This window comes from Oratosquilla oratoria, chromosome 29 (genome assembly GCF_046742065.1).
Source record: "Oratosquilla oratoria isolate Oo_2021 chromosome 29, ASM4674206v1, whole genome shotgun sequence".
NCBI lineage: Eukaryota > Metazoa > Arthropoda > Malacostraca > Stomatopoda > Squillidae > Oratosquilla > Oratosquilla oratoria.
This window is the reverse complement of record NC_134805.1, coordinates 23,897,634-23,907,633: the sequence shown is the minus strand read 5'-3', so window position 1 is coordinate 23,907,633 and position 10,000 is coordinate 23,897,634. Positions and strand designations below refer to the sequence as shown.

The 10,000-nt window shown below is 41.0% G+C and overlaps 1 protein-coding gene across 1 annotated transcript in view; it reads left to right on the top strand.

Moving 5' to 3' along the window:
- The window catches only part of LOC143040827 (uncharacterized), a 42,894-nt gene that overhangs the window by 16,272 nt on the left and 16,622 nt on the right, over positions 1-10,000 (top strand). Inside the window, exons 8-10 of the mRNA XM_076212265.1 lie at positions 481-647; positions 1,040-1,281; positions 1,488-1,601. Coding sequence (XP_076068380.1) covers positions 481-647; positions 1,040-1,281; positions 1,488-1,601 — 523 coding nt within the window. The remainder of the gene's footprint in view (positions 1-480; positions 648-1,039; positions 1,282-1,487; positions 1,602-10,000) is intronic.

Genomic DNA, 10,000 nt, shown 5'->3' with positions numbered 1-10,000 from the left:
CAAAACAAATGCACCTTATTAGACCTCCCGATTCAGATTTCCACAGAAATCAGCCCAGCTGTGAAATCACCATAGAGACAAACAACACTTGCTGCGCTCAGGTCACGGCCCATCATTGAAACAACACAACATTGACCTTACAACGTACACTAAGTGCCTAAATGCAGCTACCTCACCTGCACTCCTACACTCATTCACTCCAGCCACTTCCACAAAATCTCTTCATTAGCATATAAGCTAAACCGATGGCCGTTGGCGGGTTGTTGTTGGGGGGGGGGGTCACGTGTCTCCTGTATGAGAGAACCAGGGCAACGAATGGAGGAATTAATTATTGGAAGTATGACCTCTCTTGTGCTTTCAATATCAACCAGATCTCCAAAACGCTTTTCTGGAATCTTCATTAGACCCGTGACGATCACCGTCTTTGAGAACACTAGAAAATACCCTCAATGACTCTTCGTTTTTTGTCAACTCCTGCAGGGGCTTCACGAAGTACATCCTCCACTTGGAAGGGAACAGCTGGGTCTTGGACAATATCTGGACCAACGAGACTGTGGCATCTTGGTTCACGCACGACAAATCTTATCCTTTTGGTTTACACACGTGGACACTACTGACCAACTTCTCCGTCTGCGAGCAACCAGCAGGTGCGTATATGAGGGGGATGGCGACAGAAAATCGAGATCGATATTGAAATAAAAGAGGATGAAAAGGAAAATTAAACCGGAAAGAGAGGCAGAGAGAGAGAGAGAGAGAGAGAGAGAGAGAGAGAGAGAGAGAGAGAGAGAGAGAGAGAGAGAGAGAGAGAGAGAGAGAGAGAGAGAGAGAGAGTGGGAGGGAGGGAGGGCGAACGAATATACTGTAAAAGAGATGAAATGGAGAAGTTTGCAGGATTGACATGACAAGAGGTTGGCGCAGCCCTACAGTGTGAGGTTGGTAGAGGCCTTTGTTTAGTGATGGACTCCAAATGTCTGACTACTGGACTGATATCTATGTGTGCATTTACAATATTCTCCTCCCCCTCCCCCCACACGCACAGGCACACCCCTCCCGCTGTCTCTGTCTGCGTGCTACGACGACGAATTCACTTGTGGCGACGGGACTTGCGTCGATATGAGCATGCGCTGTGACCTCCGGGTGGACTGCCCGGACCAGACCGACGAGATGGGCTGTAACAAGCTCTCCCGACCACGGGAATACCTCGAGGCCCTCCCACCCCCGGGGGTCAACGGAGAATCCCTCAAGGTTGACCTGGTGGTGGATGTCAAGGGGTTCTCAGAGGTGAGGCATTAGCCCTTCCCGGGCGATCTGGTTGTTCAGTTCCGCCCGACCTCCTTGGTGCTCAGCAATTTCACCAGAGTTGAATGGCCTAGAGTTAGTCAGAATAGAGCTGGGAAAGTGCGCCAGCGTGGCTGAAACTGAACGTAAACTGACACCTCCCGCCCTCGTTATTTATTTATTTATCTATTTTTGTCTCCCGTCGGCAGATCGACACGAGGGACATGAAGCTGACTGTCGACTTCAGCATCATGGCGTCGTGGTATGACATCAGGCTTCAGTACCGCAACCTGAAGAACCTCTCGGACCTTAATTACGTCGAAGTGAGTATGGGCTGGGTACTGGACATCTATTTATGTATTACACTTCTTTTCTTGAAAAAAGTCCTGATTGATGGTAATGAATCTTGCCTCGAGCTTTATTGACTGGAAACTATTGGCCCCACAGTAATAGTGAGTGAGTGTGTGAGTGAGTGTGTGTGTGTGTGTGTGTGTGTGTGTGTGTGTGTGTGTAACAAATTTATCCATTCACCGGCAGAGTTTTTCCACTGTCGTGGCACCTCCGAACACATGCTGACGGATAAATGTAACCCAAAAGAAAATCACTGAAGCTATCAAACAAATTGCTTCGAACGCGGCAGCCGGGCCTGACCATTTCCCTGCACTACTTTTGAAAAAAATGCATCTGAATTAAACATACCGCTGCTCATCCTATACAGAAACAGCTTCGACTCTACAGTTATATCAAATTTATTGGCTGTTATTATTACACCAAATTATAAAAGAGGTTTCAGAGCAGAAACTTCAAACTACAGACCAGTAGCCCTTACATCACATGTAATTAAGGTATTGGAGAAATTAATAGTGTCTGAGATTTCCACGTATCTTAAAGATATGAACAAGATGAACCCGAAACAAAATGGTTTCAGAACAGGAGGTTCATGCCTGTCTCACAACTCCTTGCTCACCATAAACAAATTCTACAGGCACTGGGGCATCATAAAAACCCTAAAACTTCAACACAATAAACTTTACCTCGAAAAAATAACATAATCCTAAAAAATAAAACGTGAATTTGAATTTGCTCCGTAAAAAGCGTTATCAGTAATTATATTTACAAAAGTAGACGAAGGGCGTAGACCAACTAGACAAGGGGTTCTCAATCCTCTTTCCCCATATTTATGTATTACTGTTTTCTAGCCTCCTGGAAATCAATTCAACACTGAATAGAATCGGTTGGCATTCACTAAATACCACTAGTTTTTAGTTTGGGGTCCCGATCGTGAAGCTCTTTGGTTCCATAGGGGTCCGTGGAGCCCAGGCTGAGAACCACTGAATTAGACACTAAATTTCTCGTGTCACAGGCTCGCCAAACCGCTCCACCCCCACCGTATGCTCTGGAGTCGTCGCTCCTCGCCACTTACATGTCGACATGACGTAAACAAAACCAAGAAAGTCTGCATACCAGGGCCAATCCTCATTCTCAAAGTGCAAGGGAGAGGAATGTGTGTATATATATATATATATATATATATATATATATATATATATATATATATATATATATATATATACATATATATATATATATATATATATATATATATATATATATGCACATATGCATACATACATTACTTCGACTACACTTTCACCATATACAATCATGGAAACATTCATACATATATGACAAAGTATTCTTTGTGTGTGAAACTTAATACAGTTGTTCTTTACACTTACCGTGAATCAGCGAACTTCCCCACACGAAGACCTCATTACATGGTGTTTACAACTCCTCTTCATTTGATATCCTGTACTTTCCAAACTCAAAAATAGACGTTATCATAGAACGCAAACAGACGCGGAGAGGCACAGCATTACTGACAATGCTACCACTAATACACACACGCATACACACACACACACACACACACACACACACACACACACACACACACACACACACACACACACACACACACACACACACACACGAGCATAGCTCCCCTTCCCGTAAAATACAACTAGGTAAATACAAACGACTCGACGACGGTGTAGTGGTACCGTTTTCGACCGCTAACTCAGTGATCTGAGTTCCATTTCGTCTCAGGCCTGAAAACGATTGAGCATCGCTATGCTGCGACCCGGCACTCCAATGGTGGGCAAGGATTAATGTATGTGTGTGTGTAAAATGCATTACCCATAGACTGGACAACATACGAGCTCTGAGATCTTATTCGAGTGAGTGTAAGGTGTCGAATACGAGTCCAACACGTGATCTAAGACTTTGGTGATTCACACATACACGCATTAACAAGGCACACACGACCCTACAAATACTCACATGAATAGATTATTTGTCAAATCCAATTAGGCGGAGAAAATTCCCCTTCCGACCTCCCTCGCTTATTGAGCACTGCTTATGGCATGTTGATCACTACTGACGCGTGAAGTAAAAGTGGAGGAAAAAAGGACAAACATGATTAGCTGTCAGTGTCGCCTTTTGTCGGTTTTCAGCCAATCACGATGCTCGAAGTATAATTGCGTACCATTGGTTAATGTGACTGGTTCCCACAAAAAAAAATCCGGCCGGGAATTTGGCCCATAACGACCTATTTGGGGTGGTGCTAATGACGATTCTATCCTCCGCTGATTTGAAAACGCATGCCAAGTTTACAATTATGAAATTAAAAAGGTCAGTTTGACTACAGACTGCAAACCCGTTTCTATTGACTGGTGCCTTGGCGATTTCATTCAGTGGAGGTGTTGTACCCTTCCTGATGAAGATTAAAAAAAAACAAAAAAAAACATGATATTGTAGACAAGCCGTGGGAGAGTGTGGCGGATGGGAGAGGAAGTAAAGCGTTGATAATATAATTATTAAGCACTTTCGAAGCCCGGGACTACATCACAATAGGACTAAAGAAAATCCAATAATCAATACTTTACCTATTCCACATGTCTACAAGGATCGTGACGTCTTGAACTATATCTGAATAAGGTTAATAGGGTTAAAGAAAAACCGATGTTCAATACTTGATCTGTTCTACACGAGGCGGTCGCGAACGACTAAGGTTGCGTTTACACAGAGAGAATATGGGCGGAGTCTCCTGAACTGTTATGAGTTCGTTTGAGTTGACACGACTTCGGTTACAATCTTTCATTCTTCCAGTGTTCAGATGTCAAATTACCCTTGTGTCATATATTGAGAAACAGAATGATGGACTGAAAGGAGTTAAACATTTACAAATGTTAGGCATATTTTTAAAGTGTTCTTTGGTAAGTTTAGAAAGATTCAAGCAAAGTCTTCTCCGACCTTTTCAAATTCACAGAATCTGATGATAAGTCTAAATCTCGTAAACGGTTTCAGTATTTACATCAAGTGTCGGTAACCTTTGAAAGAGGCTGCCAGTTTCCTTGAATTGTAGAATCTGCGTTTCAACAGTTAATGTCAGTTCATGTTTTACTACAGTGGGGATGTTGTTACGGGACGGGCTGGTTGGTGAAGAGACGTTACGTATAACGGATAAGTGCTTCAGAACCAGCTCACTTCTAGAAGCCACTGTAGGACTGAACTATCTGGTCAGGGCCTAGATAATTCGTAAGACTAGAAGTAAAGGTAACAAAGAAGATTCCAGGAAAGGAATATTAAACTAGCGATAAAACTAGTAAACGAAATTATTAATATGGAAAATATTTACAGGCAATCAACACAAAAGAGAATGGGCAGTAGGGTCAATGGGACCGTTACATGATTATAAGAATATGGAAATTATCGTTCAAATAAGAAACACAAGATACGTATACAATATGGTACTATCTAAGTACAAAGAGATCAGGAACATGCATCAAAATAAGTAATAAGTACAAATATAAGTATAAAGTAATGCAATGTATATCAGACACGTAATGTAGGCAAAAAGGGTGATCACTTCACACCAATCGTCTCATGAATCTAAACTTCTAGTTTTTATCAAGAGATCAATATGTGAGAAAATGACAAGGAGTGAGCGATTTCCACCGCTTATATACCATTGGACCGGAAGCGGGATACTTCCGGTGAAGTGTGCGGGAGAGCGAAAGGAGGGGAGGAGGGTAAGTTAACACACGTCAACATGGGTAGTTTTAAGACCCTCGACTCGCTTGAACAATCTACTTATTTAGTAACTGTCAAATCTGTGCGCTCCGAACTATTCAGGATTTCGCTTGTCTGTTTGTTCTACAAGAGTGCGCACCTTTCTCCGCACGTAGGCAAGATTACATATAGTGGACGGGCGTTACTGCTTAACATTGTTACAATACATACATAGACAAGAAATATGAACATAGTTATGTAATACAAAGGAACACAATTCTATAACATAATTACACATATGACGTAATATCTAATATTACGTTACACCTCCACCGTTTGGGAAAGCTTTTCACTTTCTGTTGAAAAGCTATGTTCTAGAAAGGACGTCGGCTAAAACATTAAAGACGCCTTTTATGTGATGAATTGTTATATTAAAGGGTTGGAGAAATAAACTCCAACGTGTAAGTCTCGGATTCTTGTTTTTCATAGTCTGTAGGAACTTTAAGGGGTTGTGATCCGAATATACTTGAATGGTAGTTGAGGAACCCAGGTAGACTTCGAAGTGGATAAGGGCCTGGACCAAAGCGAGCGTCTCCTTCTCAATTGTTGAGTAGTTCTTCTGCGCAGGGGACAGCTTCTTGCTGTAGTAGGCCATAGCGTGAAGAACTTCATTGTGTTCTTGCAAGAGGGCGGCACCGATACCGGTGTCGCTGGCGTCGACTTGCAGGAGAAAGGGTCGTAGGAAATCGGGTGCCCTTAGAACTGGTGCGTTAGTGAGAAGGGACTTCAGGTTTTTGAAGGCCGTCTCACAGGTAGGTGTCCACACGAAGTCGTGGTCTTTTCTCAACAGGTCAGTCAATGGTTCTGCTACATCTTGTTTCTCAGATAAGTGTCCTACTTTTATCTGAAGATTTTGTAGTATCTGAGAGTTTTCCAAGGGAATCTCAGGAGGATTAGGCAGGTTATCAGGAGGCTCTTCCGATTCTATTGTGGTAGAGCTGCAAATTGGAATTGGATCTCTGGAATGATAAGGTTTTAAGGTATTTATGTGACAGAGACGGGAACTCTTTCTTCTGTCTGGAGTTTTGATTATGTAGTTGAGATCACTGGCTCTGGACAAGACTTCATAGGGTCCTTTGTATTTAGCCTGCAATGGATCTCCTGGTATGGGAAGATAAAGTAACACTTGATCTCCTGGAGAGAAAGTTCTAAGTTTAGAATTTTTATCATACCGACCTTTCATTACTCGTTGAGCATTCGTCAAGTTCTCTCTTGCCAACTTCCAAGCTTCTAACAACTTCTCGGTGACCTGGGACACGTATTTCAAAGAAGGAACTGGTGGTTCTTCTTTCATCCATTGTTCATGAAGTATCTTTAGGGGGCCACGGACTTCATGACCGAAGACTAATTCTGACGGGCTGAATCCAAGGCTTTCTTGAATTGTTGTTCGGGTGGCGAACAACAAAAAGGGGAGTCCGTCTTCCCAATTTCGAGTGTTCTCAGCACAGAAGATTCTTAACATTGTCTTGAGCGTTTGGTGAAAGCGCTCTAGAGCACCTTGTGATTGAGGATGATAGGCGGAGGAAGTTACATGATTTATACCTAGTGTTACAAGAGTTTCTCTAAACTTGTTGGAAAGAAAATTACTTCCTTGATCACTTTGAATGTTCTTGGGAAATCCTACCATAGTGAAATATTTCAACATTTCTCTGATTATGTTTTGAGCTTTAATATTTTTCAAAGGAATTGCTTCTGGAAAACGAGTGCTTATACACATGATTGTGAGAATGTACTGATTTCCTTTACTTGAAGGAGGTAAAGGTCCTACACAGTCAATAAGAACTTTTTTAAATGGCTCTTCCATTACAGGAATGGGATGGAGTGGAGCTTCTACAATTTTCTGGTTGGGCTTACCTACAAGTTGACATGTATGACATGTTTTACAATATTGGGCAACATCTTTGACAACCGTGGGCCAATGGAAATGTTGGGTTATGTTGAACAAGGTCTTTCTTACCCCTAAGTGACCTGCTAAGGGAGTATCATGAGCCAATCTTAGAACATTATTCCTGAAACCAAGAGGGAGGACTATTTGATTCCTTACTTGCCATGGCTGGTCAGCGGTTGCGGTGGATGCTCTCCATTTTCGCATTAGGACTCCGTTTTCTATATAGAAACCTTGTGACATATTTTCAACTTCTTCTGGAGATGAAACAATCTCGTACAAATTTTTAAGAGAAGGATCTGACTTCTGTTCTTTGATTAATTCTGCTCTAGATAGAGAAACTGGTGAAGAAGAAGATGGGTCAGTTTGGGAGAATAGGGATTCTAAATTATAGGTCTCCTCTTCAGATTTCTTGTACTGAGATCTGGTTACAGCAGAAGCGGGAAACAACTGTAAGTTATCTGAAGGTTCTACTGAGGTCTTAGGGTTATTTGTTATTAAGGGAGAAATGACTTTGCTTCCAGCGATGTCATTGGCCAACAATAAGGATATTCCTACTATGGGAAGAGAGTCTACTACTGCTACTTTAACCATTCCGGTTGTTAAATCAGACCGCAAGAAAACATTATGTAATGGACATTTCACAATTCCTCCAACTCCTTCTATCAATATATCATAACCTGTATATGACTCACCCAGATTCTGCAAGACAGAATTTAAAATCAGACTTTGCTTTGCTCCTGTGTCTCGGAGTATGGAAATAGGATATTGTTGTGAACTACTACTATGAGATATAGTTCCTGAAGATACAAATGGTTTGAAACAAGGATCATGATCTGATGAGGGGGGTTCTACATTACTTGACAATACCGGCTTCTTTGGTAGTTTATCCTGAATAGAGGATTTTGAATCATCTGATTTTATATTACTCACAAGAGTTGGTGTCTTATTGGAGAATGAGGGTGTCAGTCTCTTTCTGCAATTAGAAATGTGATGGCCAACCTGTTTACAATATGAACAAGTTACAGGGGGATTAGTCTTAAACCTTTCCATTCTTTGCCAAGGTTGGTTTGGAGGATATTGATTGAAATCAGACCTGTAACTGAAATGTGATGGGCTAGACTGATTTTCAAAGCGTTTCTTTGGGGACCAAGGATCAGAGTATTTTGTTGAATCTGGAATATATGACTTTGACTTTTGGGATTCCATTTGCCTTGACTTAGGTTTATGATTTAGTGTGAACTCATCAGCCAATACAGCAGCTTTAGTTAAAGTTTCGGGAACATGATCATCTATAAAAATCCTAAGATCTGTCTCTAAGGTATTCTTAAACTGCTCCAACAAAATCAACTGTTTAAGTCTATCTAAGGTGTCCGTTTCACTAGCCAAACACCACCTATTGAATAACCTCTCTTGTTCAGCCGCATATTCTACGTATGTTAACTGAGGTGTCTTCCTATAATTACGGAATTTCTGTCTATAGGCCTCTGGTATTAGTTCATAAGCTTTTAAAATACAAGCTTTCATATTATCATACTCGCTTTCTGCTTCTGAAAGAGAAGTATAAATTTGCTGAGCCTTACCCTTAAATTGTGTTTGAATGATTAATGGCCAATTTTCTTTAGGGATTTGTAACTGTCGTGCCAATTTTTCCCACTGAAGAAAGAAAATTTCTGGCTCTCCTTCTGAAAATTGGGGTAGAAGTTTTACATACTTGGAAATATCTATATGACCTTCCTGAACTACGGGTTGTCTATCAACAATCCTAGCTTCTACTTCTGTCTTCTTTAATTCTAACTCTACTTGTTTCACTTTAGCTTCCTCTTCTCTAGCTTTAAATTCTGCCAATTTGATTTTAGTTTCGTCCTCTCTTTCTATTTGTTTCACTTTAGCTTCCTCTTCTCTAGCTCTAAATTCTGCCTCAATTTGCATTTGTTTCAGTTTAGTTTCCTCCTCTTTAGCTACTTGTTTCACTTTAGCTTCCTCTTCTCTAGCTTTAAATTCTGCCTCAATTTGCATTTGTTTCAGTTTAGCTTCCTCCTCTTTAGCTTTAAGTTCTGCCTCAATTTGCATTTGTTTCAGTTTAGCTTCCTCCTCAATTTCTACTCTCCTGACCTTTAATTCAATCTCCTTAATCTTAAGTTCGGTTAGTCGTGCCTCTATTTCTAACCTATTTGAAGGAATTTGTATAGCTGTAATCTCTTCTGGAGATAAGATCTCATCTTCGATCAGATTTTCAACGAGTTCCTGAAGTAATTTTTTCTTTCGCAAACTTGTATCAATGTCTACTCCAAAGTGCTTGCCTATTTCTATCAAAGTGTCTTTAGTTTGTTTCTTTAAGAAACTTACCTTTGGATTTTGAACGAATTCTTGAATTATGTCATCCATCTCTAAAAGAATGTGTTAAATACCTGATAAAATATCCTTGGCAAGGGTCGCCACTTTGTTACGGGACGGGCTGGTTAGTGAAGAGACGTTACGTATAACGTCTAAGTGCTTAAGAACCAGCTCACTTCTAGAAGCCACTGTAGGACTGAACTATCTGGTCAGGGCCTAGATAATTCGTAAGACTAGAAGTAAAGGTAACAAAGAAGATTCCAGGAAAGGAATATTAAACTAGCGATAAAACTAGTAAACGAAATTATTAATATGGAAAATATTTACAGGCAATCAACACAAAAGAGAATGGGCAGTAGGGTCAAT